The following is a 20,037-nucleotide window of genomic DNA, read 5'->3' on the forward strand; positions in this document are numbered from 1 at the left end:
GAACATTGTGATGAATGGAAAATTACCATGAAAAAAGAAATAGATACCTTAACCAAAAACGATACCTATACGGTAGTGCCTCTCCCAAAAGATAAACATGTTATTTGTACAAGATGGGTCTTTACAAAAAAGACTACAGCATCAGGCGTAGAACAGTACAAAGCTAGATTTGTTGCTAAAGGGTACTCTCAGATTTACGGTATAGAATATTTTTCTACGTTTTCACCGACCACAAACCTAACAACAATCAGAATATTACTGCAAATCGCATCAAAATATGACTTAAACATTCATCAAATGGACGTAAAAAATACTTATTTGAATGCCCCAATAGACTGTGTAATTTATATAACCCCTCCAGAGGGATTTATAATGAAAAATAAAAATAGCGTGTGACGACTTAACAAGTCATTATATGGTCTAAAGCAAAGTGCTCAGTGTTGGAATACAGTATTTCATGACTATATTATTAAACAACAATTTAGACAATGCGCTGTAGATTCCTGTTTATATACCCAACACAAAGACGATAAACTACTGATTTTGATTTTGTGGGTCGATGATATTTTAATCGCATCAAATTGTGACATAATGTTAACCGATGTTAAGAACAAATTAAGTAAAAGATTCAAAATGACCGATCTTGGCAAAATATTCTGGTTTCTGGGGATAGAATTTACTCAAAGCAAAGGACTTGTTACAATGACTCAATCGAGATACATCGACAAAATACTATTAAAATTTGGAATGGGAGAGTGCAAGAAACACTCTACACTGGTCGAAAATGATATTAATAAAAATATACACACAGAATCTGAAATAATAAATGACACACAATACCAATAGTCTTATATATTTAATGACTGCAACCAGGCCCGACATATGCTATACAGTAACAAAACTGTCATAAAAATTATCACGATCGACAATGAAGGATTTAAACAGAGCTAAACAAGTCCTGCGTTATTTAAAAGGAACTAAAGAACAGAAGTTAGTATTTAGAAAATCAAGAAATCCCCTAAAATTAGAAGGTTTTTCGGATTCAGACTGGGGAAACGACGAAAATTGCAAGAGTATATCTGGATATTGTTTCAGACTTTCAGAAAATGGGCCTATTATTTCATGGAAATCTAAAAAGCAACAGATTGTATCTCTCTCTACGTGTAAAGCAGAATTTATCGCAATCACACACATGACTCAGGAAGCACTCTACCTTAAAAATATCCTAAAGACTATTTTAGAGCCAGAATTAACTAAAAACCCCGTAGTAATTAATTGTGATAATCAAGCCAGTACAGAACACGATAATCAACCAAAGATCTAAGCATATAGATATAAAATACCATTTCATAAAAAATGAGGTGAAAACGGAATCCATTATTTTGAATTACATATCATCAGAACAAAATATCGCTGATGTATTCACGAAACCTGCAACAAGAATAAAGTTACAGCATTTTTTTCTCAAAACTTATTGGGGGATTCAACTGAATAATTTTTTTTTTTTTACGGCCCTGTATGTATATAGATTTCTTATATATCAAAAAAAAAAAATAGTCCTGGACAAGACTTTAAACTGTATCCATTTTATTTGTATTTACACTTTAACCTACTAATGCGTAACTAATACTTTTGCTGAAAAAAAAAAAAAGAAAAAAAAAGTCATTTAAAAAAAAATTCTTTGCAATTTTCCTTTTCGACAAAATACTTTTTGCATGCTTGTTTGGAGGTGCGCGGAGATTGCGGTTGACTTTTATTTTTTTTGTGCACATTAATTTTTTTTCTTATTTTTCAAAAATGTCCTATCTTTTTTGCATTGTTTTCATTAACAAAAAAAAAAATAAAAAAGAAGCAATCTTTAAACAGGTGCATATTGCATGTCTGTTTATTTTTATGTATATTTATTTATATGTATGCATTTTTTTCTTTTTTTTTTACAAAACTGCATAATCAAATGGCTTCCTTTTTCACAAACCCTTTTTAAGGTTAAAATACCTTCCATTTCTTTTATTTCTCTTCTCTGTACACATATATCTGTTTTAACATTTGAACACAATTAAAAATGGCATCTTTTTACATGCTAAAATTCTAAGATACAAATGATTTCTAATTTTTGTTATGTATAATTGAATATAAAATATCTATTTATTTTGGAGCAGAACGAACACAAGGGACTTCCCCATTATAAAAAATAGGGAGGATGTTGCAATATTTTGGATGTATAATGGGGTATGATCCCACAGTCGGACGATTCTGTTTATAAACGATGCTGCTAGGAACTGACAAATCGAATTAATTCACGTTCTGCTATCAACCAATCAGAAACCAGAATTGCTGCATAAATATTAAACCTTTTCTGTACCAATTTCACGTGTTTTTTTTCGTCTCGACACGGTAAGATTATTTTGCTCTATGGAACTGTCTACTGCAAACAAGTCACCTCTCAGGACTTGTGTATAACAACGAACCATCAGAAACTGTTCTGTCTACTGCAAACCAGTCACCTCGCAAGATTTGTTTAGAACAATGAGCCATCTGAAACTGTTCTGAAACTAAACATGGCTTACACTTCTAGATTGCATATCAAATGTTCACATTTATGGCACATCAATTCTCTTGAGGGGGGGGTTATAAAAACAAAAGAGAATGTACCTTTTATATTTTCTTCACATCTCTTGACTGTGGAACAAAAACTCTCTCATGCATAACAGCAGACACAACTCTCATTTCTCTGGACAATTGGAACTTTATTCAGTTTCAAGGTCGAATGTCAAGTCGCTGTCCTCTGCCAACTTTAGAAGGAGGGTGGGAATTTTTCTATTGATTCATCTGCCATACATCCTTATCTCTCAAAATAACTTTACTCCTGATCTGAAATGGAACACGTACATCAAGTCTGTTGCCAAGGTCGCTGGAAATATGGTGGGATCCTTCTACCGCTCCAGAAGATATCTCACTACTGATGCAATTCTCTATCTATATAAAAGCGAAGTACGTCCAAGGATTGAATACTGTTGCCATATCTGGGCAGGAGCTGCCAAAAACAGCCTATCCTGCCTTGACAGAGTACAAAATAGACTTTGTGGTTTAGTGGGGGATGCCCTTTTCTCTACCCTGCAACCTCTCTCCCACAGAAGAGACGTTGCGAGCCTATCCTTGTTTTATCGTTATTTTCATGGCAGGTGCTCGTCTGAACTCCAATCCCTGGTCCCCCATCACCAATCTTTCACGAAAAACACCCGTCTAGCTGAATCCACTGTGAAAAATTTCCCCCACTCTATATCTGTGCCTAAATCAAAACGCGGATTCCATGAACAAAGCTTCTTTCTTAGAACTGCACGCCTGTGGAACTCTGTTCCGTCTGCCTGCTTCCCTCCAGACTACAACTTGGATGTCTTCAAGTCCAATGTTAACAAATTGCTAATGAACCGCCCCCTAATTAAACACTTCATCAAATCTCCACACTAATGTAATGTACTTGCAATAACCCTTATCCCTTAGTGGCTTCCGGGCCTTGATAAGTGGTGATCACTGTGTAAAAAAAAAAAAAAAAAAAAAAAATGATGACTGTGGACTGTTGAACTCAAACTGTAAACTCTAAAACTCTTAACCAAACTCTCCTAAGCACATGTGCATATCTCTTTTTTATATTGGAGATGTGGTGTGTGTGTGATCTCTGATCGTATGTCCTTCAAGCTACGCATCCACAACATGTCAGATTGGTGTCATTGGATTTGATGAGTTTTAACCTTTTGAACCCTATCTCACTCAATGCCATCCTGCATTAATCTTGCTATTCATGTCATAGACGCCATAACACAATGTCTGACACTTTTTGCACATTGTTATGGAACAGCTATGACGTGTTATGAAAGGAAAATCATTATTTCTAGGTATGAACCAAATATTTTTCTGGATTCAAATTGGAATAAAAGAAAGATAAAAAAAAATCCGAACTTTTCTTTGGAAGTTTAAAGTTTTTAATTAAAACTTACTAAAGAAATTTTACTTCTTGATACTTTACAGCACAAACTGGTTATCCTCTCACAATGTATAATTCCACTGAACTTCTTGCATACCAATGCTTATAAATACCACAAAAAATTAGGTGGCACCCAACCCCTTTTCAACAAACTGAGCAGGGGAACTTTCCTTTTTGTTGGACTTTCCAATAGAATAACCATAGAATTTGGTCTTGGTAACAAATCTTTACTTTTAATAACATTCTCCCAAGTCTTTCATTTAATAAGTAGACCTCTCCATTGTTTCTCAAAAGTACTAAATCATCAACATACATCATTCCTTCTGTACAACTTTTCTGAAAATGTCCCTTTCAACAATTGGTAGGTTAGTGAAAAAATGGTTTGTCCTTATAGGTGGCGTTATTATTACTCTTTTCATTGTAATGAGGGGAACTCACTAATTTACCCAGGAATGATAGTGCTTCAGTCAATAACTATCATGTTCTTGCCTGGTATTGAAGATTGGACTGCTACAGATAATTCTAGAATAATTGAAAAGAAAAATTCTAAATTTGAACTTTAATGATTTTAAGGCTAACTGCATAAAGGTTGGACATGCAATTATATTTTTTTGTCTTGTTTTAGTAATGCGACTTTTGGTTCACTTTATACGACTTTTTAGGTGAAAATAAAAGAATATCATTTGAAAAGACTGAATTAGTAGAAAGAAAAGAGAAACTTACAGTGATTTGCTCTGCACAAGGTGAGATGAACTGTTTGAAAGCTTGAAAATAAACAAAGAAATAATTTTCATATAAATCTGCAAGACTTTGTCAAGCAATAGGTAGGTTGGTCAATCAGTCTGTCACACTTTAGTTTGAAACACAGTTTGATTACTCAGTTTGACATAACATTATTGTTGTTCTGAAATAGCATTTCCTTATTCTAAGTTAAAAAATCAAAGTATGTTATTGAAATTCACATTTTTTGAAGCAGATTGTCTATAAAGATGATGCGTATTAAGAGAGAACACAAGGATGTAAAGCACAGCAACTCTGTACAAATTGGAAGACAGTGCGTCTATTGTAGATTAAGATTCAGGTCAGTTGCCGTTGATTTATATTTTCATTGCATGCAAATTTTTTTTTATAATTTATTATGTTTAATCAAAGATTTTAACAATACCATTTACTTACTCAACCATTTCTTTTTTATTATTGACATGTTGTTTCATCCTCACAGATTTTTATCAACCTCCCAATTCAGCAGTATCACCTGGATTTACTACATCAGAAGATAAACCGATTTTTCGTTTGGCTTTTTCTGTTTACTAAACATTTGGAAGATATTGAAACACTTAATCAATTTTCTGGCAGACGATATGTTAAGGCAATTAAAATGACAATGAATTTAAGACATGTGATTCATTCTCTTGAAGAACTAACCAAATTTTGTCAAGAAAGGAAACTCTTAGCTAAAATAAATAAAAACTTGCGCAACATGCAAACATATTTGCAATTCTTGGTGATACATCAATGCAAAATGCAAAATGCAGAATGCAGACATTGCTAAGAACAGGTACATTTTTTAGCTTGATGGTTAAATTTAAAAATGAGGAAAAAATATTTCTTGCAAATAATTTTTGTTTACATTGAATCTTCTTATAAAAACAAATTATTAAAGTGGTTTGATTAATTTTTTCATAAAAAATAATTTTTCATAAATATAAACATACAGTCATTTTTTTTCTTGCTTTAAAAATTGTTTCATTATTATTTTTTTTTCTGTTGTAATATTAGTTCATTTGTATTTGGCTTTTGCCAGCTGTTTATGTAAATCTGCATTGAGAAAATTAAGTTTTGTTTGGATGAGTATTAATTTCTGTGTTCAACAAAATGTTCCTGAAGAAGGTTGGAGGTTATGTGTGCCAAAACATTGTGAAAATGATATGAAAGATGAGAACAGTAGTCCGAATAATCTCCAAAATATACAAATTATCAAGCCTCATTTAAAAATTTTCAAAACATATTTGCAAAATTGATATGAAAGAATATCTTACACATTGGTTAAAAATCCAAACGATACAAATTTCACATTTGTCCATATACAATGTGAAATCATCTTTATATAATGTAATGTAATGGTTAGTAGAACTGAATCAGTGACTATGTGTTTGTGTGTGTTCACTGAATAATTAATAATCGTTCATTATCTTTTTCATCTGAAGTCAGTGTTTGATTCTAATCTCAGTCGCAGTGTCAATAATGTAATCTCAGTCAGTGCTACAACAGAAGGATTCACCTTTAAAACAATGTTTTATTCTGAAAAATGTTACAATGATACTCATTTTCTACTCCTGAACAAAAAGCCTGCAAATCAAGATAAATATATCTTCCAACAAATCCATTTGCACAGAACCCAAGTGTCTATCTCTTTGTGGGATGTACAGAAAAAAAAATTCTCTACTGGAATATATACATATATATATAGATATTGGTGTCCTTTCCAGTATACCACCTAGCCACCCGCTTGAAAATCATGGGCCAGTTTTATCTATGGACATAAAAAATTAGTACCTAGGGGGTCTCATATCTGAATGTATATTATTTTTTCAAGTATTTTAAATGGTTTTATCTTTTAGAATAAGCCCCTATTTAGACAGGAAATAACTCCTCCAAGTGAAGAAATTGAATTCTAGATGGTCAAACTTCAATCGAGATATATATATATCTCATTTCTTGGATGGTCCTTCTTTTAGTTAAATATTTTTCACTTGCAGGCCTACTGTCTGTAGTATGCATTTGTGCCCCTATTAAACATGCAGCATTCTCATGTTATGAAAAAACGTTTCTTAAAACTTTTTTTTTACTTAGGAGGTCACCATTTATCAAGATCTGAAGACTCTAGAATAAGTGTTATTAAGAGCTAGGTAGATGGTGAAACTTGGGTACAACTAGATTATTTAAGAAGAGAGCTTAATAGGAATTCATTACCATTAGATTTGAAGATGATCATGTTATAGTCAGTTGGGAAGCAGCCATGCAGAACTGTGTTCCACAGACAGACAATTCTAGGAAAGAAACTTTGTGCATGAAATATCCGTTTAGTTTTAAGCACAGATAAAGAGTGAGAGGAATTTTTGGCAGCTGTTGTAGCTAGCTACATTTGTTGTGAATATTTTACAGGAAGGGAACACAGATTGGAGCTCAGGATAGGACCTATCAAGTAACAATAGAGCAGAAACAGACTCACAACTTCTCTTCTATGAGAAAGAGGAAGTAAGGAAGCAAAAACGTTTTTTACCCACTAAATTTTGAAAACGGTTTTGTAATCTATCGGTAGGAAAGGGTACTCTACCTCAGATGTGGCAACAGTATTCCATCTTATAACATATTTAACTCTTGTATAGGTAGAAGATTATTTCAAAAATGAGGTACTTTCTGGAATGGTAGAAGATGCTACCATTTTTCTAGTGATTTTGGCAACAAATCTGATGTAGATCTTCCATTTTAGGTCATGGGTAAAGATCAGTCCCCAAAGCTTGCTTCTTCAAAATGAGAGCTGTATATTTCAACTGGGGCCAAGTGGAGATGAGTGTTGAGCATAGAAGTTTGGTTTTGGATGCATTAAAGGTAACTAGTCATTTTTTACTCAACATGCTCCAGGTCGGAGGAGATAAAATCAGAAAGATCTTTGTCAGCCTTTAGATGTAGTGCCTTAGATGATAGTATCGTTTGCATAAATGTCAACAAAAGAACGAAGAATGCGATTTGGGAAGTCATTGATGAAGATCAGGAAGAGAGTTGGGCTCAAGATGGATCCCTGATCTATGTTGGAATGTTGTCTGGGCCAATTGCTTAGCTGGAATCAAGGTTCTTAATGAGTCTGGAAACATCTCAGACAGATATATAGATGTCGTTCAGAGTATTATCAGTCCTGGGAGGAAATTCAGGGGATAGGTAGCCAGTAATTTCCGTTTAGTTTTAAGCACAGATAAAGAGTGAATATGTGTTTGTGTGCGTTGACATCAAGAACATTTTTGTTATGCTGATTAACTCAGCTTAAAACAATTTTTCTGTGCTTAAACATTTTTTATGTCCATAGATAAAACTGGCCCATGATTTTCAAGCTAGATGGTCTACCAGTAAAGACACCAATATCTCTCTCTCTCTCTCTCTCTCTCTCTCTCTCTATATATATATATATATATATATATATATATATATATATATATATATATATATATATATATATATGAAAATAATGGAAATAGTATTCCGACAAAATAGAGAAAATAAAAAAGGAACAAACCGTATTATGTGTTCACCAACGTTTCGTCTTTATTTCGAGACTTCCTCTGGGTGAATGAGATTAAGAAACCAAAAAATATACCAGTACAAAATATTTGAAAAAGTTTCACGTGCACAGTGTGACGCAGTTCTATTTAAGAGAAACGGAAAAATTGATGTTGGAAATTCAAAAAGGAAGGGGGGCTGGCGCTGTTAAAGAGAAGGAAATTTTAGTGACGTCATATAGTCGTTAATTTAATTTTAAAACTATGAACGCAAGTTTATATTCTTATTGGGAAAAAGATATATCTGTTTCTTAATTAATGATAATTGGTTTCTTCTTACGCGCTTTCAGAATTTGCAGTCCTGAATATCTGGACGAAGAATTCAAATACCTTACAAACATTTTGAAAACCTTGCAATATCCGACATATTTCATATTGAATGCTAAGAGAAAAGCCACACAAATATTTTCCAGAATAAATAATAATAAAAAATCATACACACCAGACCTTTCTCTCATAAACAGACATCTTCTTTTACCTACACACACCAATAATACAATAATTTATAACACACTAAACAAACTAAAAATTCCTATCGTACAAACCACATCACTAACCATAAGACATATATTAAAAACCACAAAACATCTCTATAACAAACCAGTTTCCGATGGAGGTATATATACTATTCCTTGCCATAATTGCCATCATAAATACGTTGGTGAAACTCAGCGTAAATTGGAAAAAAGGCTCAATGAACACAAAAGAGATATAAAAAATAGCAATTCTCTAAGTGCATTATTCTCTCATTCATTGCAACATAACCACACCTTTGATTTTAAACAAGCAAAAGTAGTTAAATTCATTTCAAATAAACCGCGCCGGAGACTCCTTGAATCTGCGCTTATCGCAATTTCAAGCACTATTAAACAATGTGGAGGTTTCTATAACATAGCGCCATTAATAAGTAAACTGTTATTAAAAGAACATTATTTAACTGTGGACACAGGTTAACTTTCTCACACCATTCAAACACCCCCTGTAATAATTAACACATAATCTCAATCAATAAATTACATAAAAAACACTAATTTCATTCCTGTTACAAACTTATATTTAAATTTCAACAGATATATCTTTTTCCCAATAAGAATATAAACTTGCGTTCATAGTTTTAAAATTAAATTAACGACTATATGACGTCACTAAAATTTCCTTCTCTTTAACAGCGCCAACCCCCCTTCCTTTTTGAATTTCCAACATCAATTTTTCCGTTTCTCTTAAATAGAACTGCGTCACACTGTGCACGTGAAACTTTTTCAAATATTTTGTACTGGTATATTTTTTGGTTTCTTAATCTCATTCACCCAGAGGAAGTCTCGAAATAAAGACGAAACGTTGGTGAACACATAATACGGTTTGTTCCTTTTTTATTTTCTCTCTCTCTCTCTCTCTCTCTCTCTCTCTCTCTCTCTCTCTCTCTATATATATATATATATATATATATATATATATATATTCATTCCAGTAGAGAATTTTTTTTCTGTACATCCCACAAAGAGATAGACACTTTATTGTATGTAGACAAATGTGAAATTTGTATTGTTTGGATTTTTGAACAGTTATTGTTTTTGTGATACTGGAAAAATCTAAAAATGCTTACAATCTTTTGAGCTCGATATAGTCACATTCTCATCATCTGCCAAATCTTTATAAAACATGACAGCAGGAAGAACCGCATGACCTTTACCCTCTACTTGGTAAATGACTGATTCATTGTCAAGTACAGATAGCTGGAAAACGACATCTGGATTAGAGGTCGACATCTGAATGGTCGCCAGGTGGTCATCTCTTGCTTGCACTGTATAACTGGCAAAAAAAAAAAAATTATCATGAGATATCTTAAGCAAACTTGTTGGGAATATTTAATCATGCGATTAGAGGGAAATTATTTTAAGCTGAGTTAATCAGCAGAACAAAAGTGTTCTTGCTGTCAACCATTTTGTAAAAACAATTATTTTGAAGCATTTTTTAACAAATTTATTTATTGATTATTTGGATTATTCAGATCCGTCATAATCAGTTCTAAGTGACAGTCTTTTGGAGGTTGATGGTTCAATCAGTGTGAGCAATACTAAAAATGCAACTATGAATTACTTAAGACTTCTAACTAATCATAGCTGATGGAAGCAAAGCAAACTACTGCGGATTAAAAAAAAGTGTTTTGTATGTAACTCTGTGCAGATTCCTGAGTTTGACGCAATACACCTGAAGAATGTTACATTGGGCAAAACATTGTGAGAATGACATCAAAGAATAATCCAAATATTAATCCTCGTTTAAAATATTCCAAAATATAAATTCATGTTTTTTTGAGTCTTTACTCAATTTATTCAAATGCTTTTTTTTCCAACTAAATTTATTTTTAGAAACCTCATAACCTATTGTTATATATTTTTTTCTCCAACCCTGTTTTAGATTCGACCGGTTAAATTCCAAACCTATTTATACATTAGTAATAGTTATCGTTACTATTGTTGAATAATGGTGCCTGTCAGATTAGTCGTCCACCTTCTACAAACTGTGGTGTTTGTTTTATTGTTTCAGTTTGTACTGCAGTTATTGTGAAATGCAAACTATCTACTCCTTTTCAAGGCATTGTAGACAATTGAGTTGTAGGAATTAAGTCAGAATGATAGATCTACAATTACCAATCAGCAAATCTAGAAATTAACATCAGTATTTTAGAGGGAAACAATTACTTAAGAGGCTAAACAGATTGGGATAAAGATTGTATATCATAATACAATGTATTTATAAAAATAGTCATTTAATAAGTTCTGAAAAGTTATTTGATTTTATCTTTGATTTCTTTGGTGATTATGCAGTATAGTTAACAAGAAAAAAAGGTTTGAAAAAAAGAAAACAGATATATAATGAATAACTGTTACCAAACACAAGAAAATTTATTTTTCTACCTATTTATATCATTTTCATGTGTGATTACTGATTGTAAGATTTATTATCACGTAGTAGAAGTCTGCTACATGATTAGAATCAGGTGGCAAACACATTATTGCATGTTGGTGACAAGTATACCATGTAATAAAGTTCCAGTGGCAAGCATGTTTTTTCATCAACATAGATCAGCTTTGCCTCTTTCTTTAGTATTTTTTTTATGCCTTTATTTTAGTTACTTTTGCAAGTATGTCTGTGAGCCCTTTGATTTTCTGTGATGTCTACACGATTGAAAGCCAGGTCAGGACTACCTCTCAGCCAGTGGCCATCAGACAGTGATATCTCTACAATATTTCTGTCTGAGTTTCCTTAGATGTATTTTCTCTTTCTCAAGCCTATGATTATTTTTAGCACCATTTGTATTGCTTGTAATTGAGATTATTTTCACTCTGATTTCTTATGAGGTTTCACAGAGAAACATCTACCTATAAGACTATCAACCAGGATCATGTAAAACATCTACCATATAGCAAAATAGGGATCGTCTACTTTAATCTATACAGCATTTACATTAGGTTGCACAATCAGTTGGATGTTTGTCGTTTGACGAAGAAGAGATGCATAGACTTCCAACTCATCAGCCCACATGGAGTCTGATAGGCAGCATGGCCTCTTATATTTTGTAACGTTTACTGTGTTTTTATTTATTAGATTCACCATTAATAAAGGCCAGATGCTACTTGAGGATAAGGTTTAATGAGATAGAATTATTGCCAGAATCAAGTTCGAATGTTGTCTGTCTTTAATCTCTTTCCAATTCAACTGAAATGAAAAGGCATTCTTTATTACATAGCAATACTTTGTCTATTGTTTCTTCTTTGCACCAAAAGAACATTTCATTTCATTTAACTGTTTCTAACATGGAGTCACAAGTGTCATGGATATTTATAAAAAAAAAACTTTTGGTATATTACTCTGAGATATCCACACACTTTCATTTCATCAACCATCTTTAAAAAATGAAAAACAGTCATTGTCATTGTCAGTTTAACATCCATTTTACATGTTGGTATGTGTTGGATGGCTTTAAGAAATTGCTTTTAAACAAACCTATCTCTGGCCAGATTTTTATTTATCCCTCTTCCTTTCAAGTCCATCATTATCATTTCTTCCAATTTTTCCATTGGTCTTACCTCGTGAACTGAATCTGCTACTTCAACTGTTCTACATTTACTGACTCAAGAACTTTCTTCTATTCTTTCAATGTGATTATGCTAACGAAGTCACATGCTCTGCACATATCTTCCTACACTGTCCAGATTTAATTTTCCTCTAAGGTCATCAGAACTAAGCTTGTCTTTAAAACTCACATTACACATTCATTGTATCATTCTCATATCATTTCCCTCGATGTTTGCAATCCTGTCACTTTTATACATCATCACACTGCATACCTGATTGCCTTTTCTCTTGTTTGACATTAGAAACACTGCTGCTTAGTAATGGTAAAATCCCATGATGGGGGAAATATCTATCAAACTAGTAAAATTAGTACCAATAGGAAAGATGAGAATCATGAAGTTAGAGGAGAGATACACAATTAACTTACTTCATAAAAAATGATGATGTCTCGCTGGGGATGTAGTAATCCTTGATCTCATGTACGTAGAAAGAGCTGCAAACTTCATTTTTTATTGGTGTTGGGAGAAAATTTAATGATCCTATTAACCGTAACCGCCACTTACTGGCTAAAACTTGCTGGTCCCTGCTGTGAGCTTCAGCCATAATCGTATAGCCTTTCTGTTTTATTTGTTCAAGAGAAATGAAAACCAAATCAGATATTTTCAAAATGTGACAATATTATGCATCCCAGGCAAAGTCAAATAACCTTGCTGGAAAATTTTCACAATTTATTTAACACAAATTAGAGAAAACAGGCAGAATTTTAATTTCCAAGAATAAGTTGAAAAATACCAGCTGGCAAAACAAAAGGGGGGACATTACACAGGTTAATTCTATGAGTGTTTAATAATTTATCAAAATTAATAAATTTCGATAAATTATCAAAGGACAGAAGGTTCACAGTGAATTTATTATTACATGGGAATGTTGCTTTGTTAAAGAAAAGAAAAAAGAGAAGGAGAGAGATAACATGATTATTAAGAAAAAGGAAATTGATTTGCACTCACTCTGTTTTGAAGAGGATAAAAAGAGAGAAGAAAGAAGTTTTTAAAGTAGATATACTAGATGCATTGAAAGAGGGGGCAGATGTGTGTTCAATAAAATGAAGGGTTTCAGATGATCAAAGAGTCTCTACACAGTGCCTGTGGAATCAACACTAGTGTGGAACACAAGTTACCAAGAGTTGCAAACAAAACAACACCCAGACAAAAAAAATGTTAAATTGAAAACAGAGACTCCAGCCATCTAGAACATATTTCTTAAACCACAAAGAAATATCAGTTACCCATTCTTACTTTCTTTGTATACGGACTATCGTTTGCTGGCTGATGTTTTTTGTATCAAGAGTGATGGGGTGTGGTAAAGGAGAGATGTGGAGTGAAAAATGTTAAGAAAGGGATGTTGAATTATGGGGCTGGGCAGTGCCGGGTTTTGTGAAACCAGGTAGTGCTGGGTTTTCAGGAAATATAAAGAACGGATTTTATGGTAGTCATGTCCCATTTGCTGACCGAATGATGTAATTTAAGTGAAATAAACGAAACAATGGGAATTCCAATTTATGGAATAACAATAAAATTGGATGTTTTGGGTGGACAAAGACAAATGGAGAGAAATGGCGACTGGTAAATAGGGCAGTTGTCTAGATTACTTCAACCTGCCAGATCCACTTATCTCTTATCCATAGTGACCAGCTCAAATTGTCAAAATAAAGTTGTTTCATAAACAAAGAGAAGTTGATTGTTATTTGAAGCACAGCAGATTTCAGATGTACGTTGGGCGTCATTTAAGCCTTTGATAAAAACAAATATACATTCTTACATATAGGAAAGTGGAGCTGATAAAATTATACATACATTTTCTAAGTTTGCTTGCTATACAAACCTTTATAACGATGAGGGCATTAAGCCGAATGGTAACCTTTGGTGAGAGAAAAAACAACATGACCAGGAAAGTGAAAGTACTGTTTTAGTACCTCCAAAAATCTTTTCGAGATAAGTAACTTTTATATTAATCATACTTTTTATCTTTAGATTCAAATATTAATAACTACATTTTATTTCAGTATTTAATTTATATATTTATTTTCTGATTGTTTTATTTAATGCTAGCGTTTTCTCGTCCATAAATGTTTTTTATTATATCTACCAAGTTAATTGCAAAAATAGATTAGGTAATTGTGTTCATTTTTAGTTCGTGAGATGGGAATCTATCACCATACTCTCCCTTAAACACACCAGTTGGACTTTTATTAAGTACAATACTTAATAATTTTTTTTTTTTTCAATGGAGAGTAGAAAACGCATTGTGAATGCATTATCAGCAGTTCTCGTTACTCTTGCCTCTCCTTATTTGTCCCTCAGTCCTCATTTTTTAATGAGTGATTTTTCTGACATAGGGAGAAGAAAAAACTGTATTCTAGGTTGGCAGTATTTTGCGTGAACAGTCGGCAGAGATGGCGGAAATTTTCTGTTTCTATGTCTATCCTTGTAGCCATGTCACTAGTAATGGTGCTGGAGGTAAATGTTTTATCTGGGCTGATGTTATTGCCTGATAGTCAGGGATCCGAACCTTGGATTAACCACTAAGGAGGCTGTCCTATCAGCAGGTGCAACGTACTGGGGCTGCTGTATTGCCATTTGGTGAATTAATTATGGACCATGCAGTAGCTTCTGGTGGAGCCTCTCGATGCCATATTAGTGGGTAATTGTTACGGCTTATCATGTTCTACAAAAAAAAAAAAAATTTCTTTTTCTCTCTTAGTTTCCCCTCTCTGTCCTGCTCTAAGCAAGTCTGATGACCTAGTCCACAAATTCCAAAATTCCATCATGACAAGTTTCAAGAAAAAATACACAATTAAACCCGGATCTCCAACTTCCAACGTAGACTCCCACTACCAGGTCTCCTTCTCCAACATCAGGGGTCTATGTTCTAACCTTTCAGAGGTTGAAACCCAATTACAGGAGACTAAACCAGACCTTTTATTTTTAAGCAAAACTGGCATTGGACAGGCTATTTCCCTAGATGAGTTTGTAATTAAAGGATACTCTTACTTAACTTCTAAATCTGACCCCCAAGATCGCCATGGACATGGAATATGTGCCTATATTAAAGATGGCTTTCCATGTGGTAGGTACATCTCCAGAGAAGATCCTAACTTACCCTATATGTGTTTCCGGGTTGCATTAGCTCACACTACTGCATTTATATTTACTCTCTATCGCCCCCACAACAGCAGAGTTACTATCTTTAAAAGCATATCTGAGAAAATTGGCTAAGTCCTATCTGCTTATCCTTCAGCTAACATTCACGTATGTGGAGACTTCAATGTTCACAATGTGGAATGGTTGACCCACTCAAACAAGACTGATGATGAGGGGAGGTTCTGTTAGGATTTCTCCATTGCTTATGACCTCACTCAGATTGTTCATGAACCCACCTGTGTGCCTGACAATGACGGCCAGTATGCAAGTTTACTTGACCTTTTTCTCACAACTTGCCCTAAACTATGTTTAGTTTCTGTTCTGTCTCCTCTTGGATCTTCCGACCACTCTGTTGTATCAATTAAGATAAAAATGAAATGTAATAAGTCCCCAGATGTACCTCTCCATCGTGCAGTATATCGATACACTATGGCTGACTGGAATAGCTTCCGTACATTCATATCGGATCTACCTCTGTGTTCCATGTTTAAAAAGGATGTGTCCTCTATAGTATCAGACCTGACGGAATGGTTAATTGTAGGTATAGACCGTTTCATACCCTCGAAAAAGTTTCAGCAAAAACCTAACAGCCAGCCATGGTTTTCTCCAGAATGTGCTGCTGCCATTGCACACAGAAATCACTTTTTTCACTGCTTCCAACGTAATAAATGTATGGAAACTAAAGCCGCTTTCAGGACTGCCAGCAACCATTGTAAGAAAGTAATAAAGAATGCAAGAGAGTTATATGCTCAGTCCATCAAGTCCAAAGTAGCTGAACAGCGGCTTGGTTCCCACCACTTTTAGTAAATAGCAAACAGAATCCTGAACAGAAGTGTGTGCTGTATCCCAACTATAATCAATGGACCTGAGGTAATCTTGTCAGCATCAGACAAAGCCAAACTCTTTGCCAAGAACTTTGCAGCTAATTCTATCCTTTGCGACCAAGGTCGACAACCCTCAATATTTCCTCCTGTATCAGAAATACATGTGATATACAAATATCTATACATGATGTTACCAAGCTAATCAAAAATCTTGATTCCAGTAAAGCAACCGGCCCTGACGATATTCTAATTATAGTACTCAAAAAACTTCAATCAGAACTAGCGCCCATACTTACAAAACTGTTTAAACATTGTCTTAAGGAGAATTGCTTCTCAACACCCTGGAAAATCTCATCAGTATGCACTGTATTTAAGAATTCAGGTGATCGCTCATTCCCCTCTCAGTACAGGCCAATAAGTCTCCTGTGCGTCATGAGTAAGTTGCTGGAATCTGTGTTAAATAGAGAAGTAATCAACCATCTCATCAAAAATAACCTCCTTAGTGACATACAATACAGTTTCCATTCTGCTAGATCTACAGCAGATGCGCTTACAATTATATCTCATAGGATTATTGAATCTCTCGATAGAGGCAACCTTTCTAGGGCAATTGCTCTTGACAAAATTCACAGATAATTCACACAATGCAATCGGAAATCCAGCACATGAATGAGAAATAAGAGATTCGTGAATTGTCACAGCAACAGTTCATAAGAGACTAGCATGGCTATCTGGCATTGCTTGGAAGCATAAACAACAAAATAGAAAAGTTAAAAAGTGTGTGTAACATCGTTTGGCTAAAAATCCTTTAACAGAGTTTTCATGCTATCATTATTAGACACAACTATACCATTAGATGATATTGCACTAGTTGGTGCAACATTTGTTGATGTACAGTCTGCTGCTAATGCATTTCAGCATGTTGCATCATAGATTGGAATGAAAATAAATGCCTCAAAGACAAAAAATATTCATTACCGGCTTTATCTCAATAGATAAAACACTCATCATCTTCAATAATGTTCTCAAAAAGGTCGAGAGTTTCAAATATCTAAGCACCATTATTGCAGCCATCGGTCAAGGTGGAGCTGAGATCAAAGCATGAACTGACTTTACATGTCATGCATTCTGCCGACTGAATTTCCAGGTCTGGTCAAGATCTGAGATAAGGTAATCTACAAGGTAATCTACAAGATAAGGTAATCTACAAAGCGCTGATACAAACGATTCTCCTTTATGGCAATGAATTCTGACTAATGAGAATAGAAGACATTAGGTGATTGAAAACTTTGAATCGTTACTGCATGCATCACTAGGTGTATCAGAATTTTTGGGGAATTTTTGACACCCCTAACAGAAAACTGCGAATAAAATATAGAAAACTCGTAATTTCTCTTTCTAAAGTGGGTTATTTATTTTCTTTATAGAATATACTTCCAAAATAAACTATTTAAGTTGTTTAAAAAATAATAGAAATATTATTTTTCATTTTTTAAAAAACAGTGTTTACAAAGTGCGTGCGTGCGCTCAGGCAGCCATTTTGTTACGTAGTGAAATCAATTGATTTTTATGAGCTGAATATTTTTCAATTTTTAAACTTTAAAAATCTATCAAAATTTTCCTATTCATTCAATTGTTACGTTTTTTTCAGGGTGAATGTAAAATTTTATGCTCTTTCCGATAAACTGAATATAATATTTTAGACAAACGTTGTTTTATAAATTCACCCCCCCATTTTAAAATGTCTATGAGAATTTTAATAATTAATTTTGGTTGACACGTTTTATATATCACAAATTGAAGATAAAACATCAATAAATAAAATACTCAAATTTAAAACAACAAAAAAATATCACTTATCTGTAAATTTACCGGTAAAGTCCAAAATGTAAATCCTTCTTTTTTCGATAACCACATGTTTTTTTTTGTGGGTTTTTTTTTTACGTGGAAGCTTAATTTTTGTTTAGAATTTTCCAGTCAATATTTTTCGGTCAGTGTATATTTTTATATTTAATTCCTGGTTTCCTTTTTTTTTCGATATAAAAAAAAAAAAGACGATACCATATAATGCAGATTTATAGTATAATAAATAAAAAATTCAGGTATTTCTTTAAAATATTAAAAAAAAAAATTTACATTTCATATCCTCGTCATTCCGTAATCCGTGTAAATCCAAAAATAAAAGATCCCAGTTTTCATGTACGATAGCGTAAACGCGCCAACATTAAAAAAAAGGACGATAAGTTATCTCCCTTTGATATCGAAAATTCCTTTAAAATTACGGCCAAATCTGTTCATTGCAATGTGGCCATAAAGTGGGTGCCCATTTGACGTCACATCATTATAGAAAAGTGACCCCCCCCCACTTTGTGACCATTTGTAAAATTTTTTATCTTGGAAACTACTAGTTTCGTTTGCCGTATATATAAATGGTTATTTCCGTTTTCAGCACCTCCGAAAACCTTTAAAAGTGGAAAATTTGAAGGAATATAATCCCATATCGAGATTACTAACGTTTCTGAATTAGTGTTTTTTTACACTTATAGGCTTCCGTAGATAATAAAGTGACAATCTTAACATCCGGTTTCTTTAAACTTTCTTGAAAGACACGCGTTGTCGCGATATGTGTTGGAAAAATCCTTCCATTTAAAAAATACATGGATTATAATACATAAATATGAATAAATTCTCATACAGGAAGATTAAAAGAAAGCATATCTTACTCATTAACCAGGTAAGTTATATATTTTGCCAGTTAAAATATATATCGTAAGATTCAACTAGTGTTATTGTTCAACATTCCGTGAAATGTTAAGTGAAGAAATCCAAGGAAAAATAAATAAAATTGTTTATTTCTCTATTAAAGCTTTTATGATATTAAAATTTGGTCTTTGCTCGTTTTATTGAAATAAAATTTACGGGTTTAAATTACGTTTTCATATTGTTATAATCTGATAGACAGATAGGTGTCTATTCAAACAACTGTTTCTTATGGCGACTCGGCTGAAAATTCTGATACTGCTAATGCATCACATCCTTTGTGTTCAATGGCAGCACTTTCAAAAATACATTATCTTCCTGCTGCAAAATAAACATCTTTTGAAAAGTCATCCTGTCTCCACTGGCTGGGTCATGCCTTTTGCAGAAGAATTTATTTAGAATCAATTGCCTTAGCAGGAAAAAGTGGTGTGGTGGACAAAAAGAAAAATCTCTGTTAGAACAGCAAGTGACTAAAGATCATCCAATCATTGGCTTCAAATCGTTAGGCTTCATCAGTCTCCATGAGGAACACAGCAGTGCCAAGGATGGATGGAACCCGCTTAACCTACTCCAGGTAAATGATTTTTCACATACAAATGTAGTGGATTTCAATGAAATTTCAATCAAAGATAAATTATGCAAATGTATACAGTTTTTTTGCAAAAGAGAAAAACTGATTGGAGAATTGAAATAACCTAACCTTATTCTTGTAGTAAACTGCAGGAGAAACATGTTTAAATATTCTTCGGAGTTCTTTCCCAGTGTCGTTGTTGATAACCCGTATGAAACTAGTTGTTAGAGGGATGTAGAGTTTAGGAACAATCATCATTTCCTCATTAACCATGAAAACTCCTCTG

The 20,037-nt window shown here is 33.5% G+C and overlaps 1 protein-coding gene across 6 annotated transcripts in view; it reads right to left on the reverse strand.

Moving 5' to 3' along the window:
* LOC145242387 (androglobin-like) overlaps positions 1-20,037 on the reverse strand; it is a 337,568-nt gene that overhangs the window by 61,338 nt on the left and 256,193 nt on the right. For all 6 annotated transcript variants that reach the window (XM_080105409.1, XM_080105408.1, XM_080105404.1 and 3 more), the window contains 4 exons: positions 19,881-20,034; positions 12,824-13,014; positions 9,920-10,125; positions 4,706-4,746 (listed from right to left, as the gene is read on the reverse strand). In XM_080105409.1, coding sequence (XP_079961535.1) covers positions 4,706-4,746; positions 9,920-10,125; positions 12,824-13,014; positions 19,881-20,034 — 592 coding nt within the window. The remainder of the gene's footprint in view (positions 1-4,705; positions 4,747-9,919; positions 10,126-12,823; positions 13,015-19,880; positions 20,035-20,037) is intronic.

This window comes from Euprymna scolopes, chromosome 21, assembly GCF_053919585.1.
Source record: "Euprymna scolopes isolate OS-2025 chromosome 21, ASM5391958v1, whole genome shotgun sequence".
NCBI lineage: Eukaryota > Metazoa > Mollusca > Cephalopoda > Sepiida > Sepiolidae > Euprymna > Euprymna scolopes.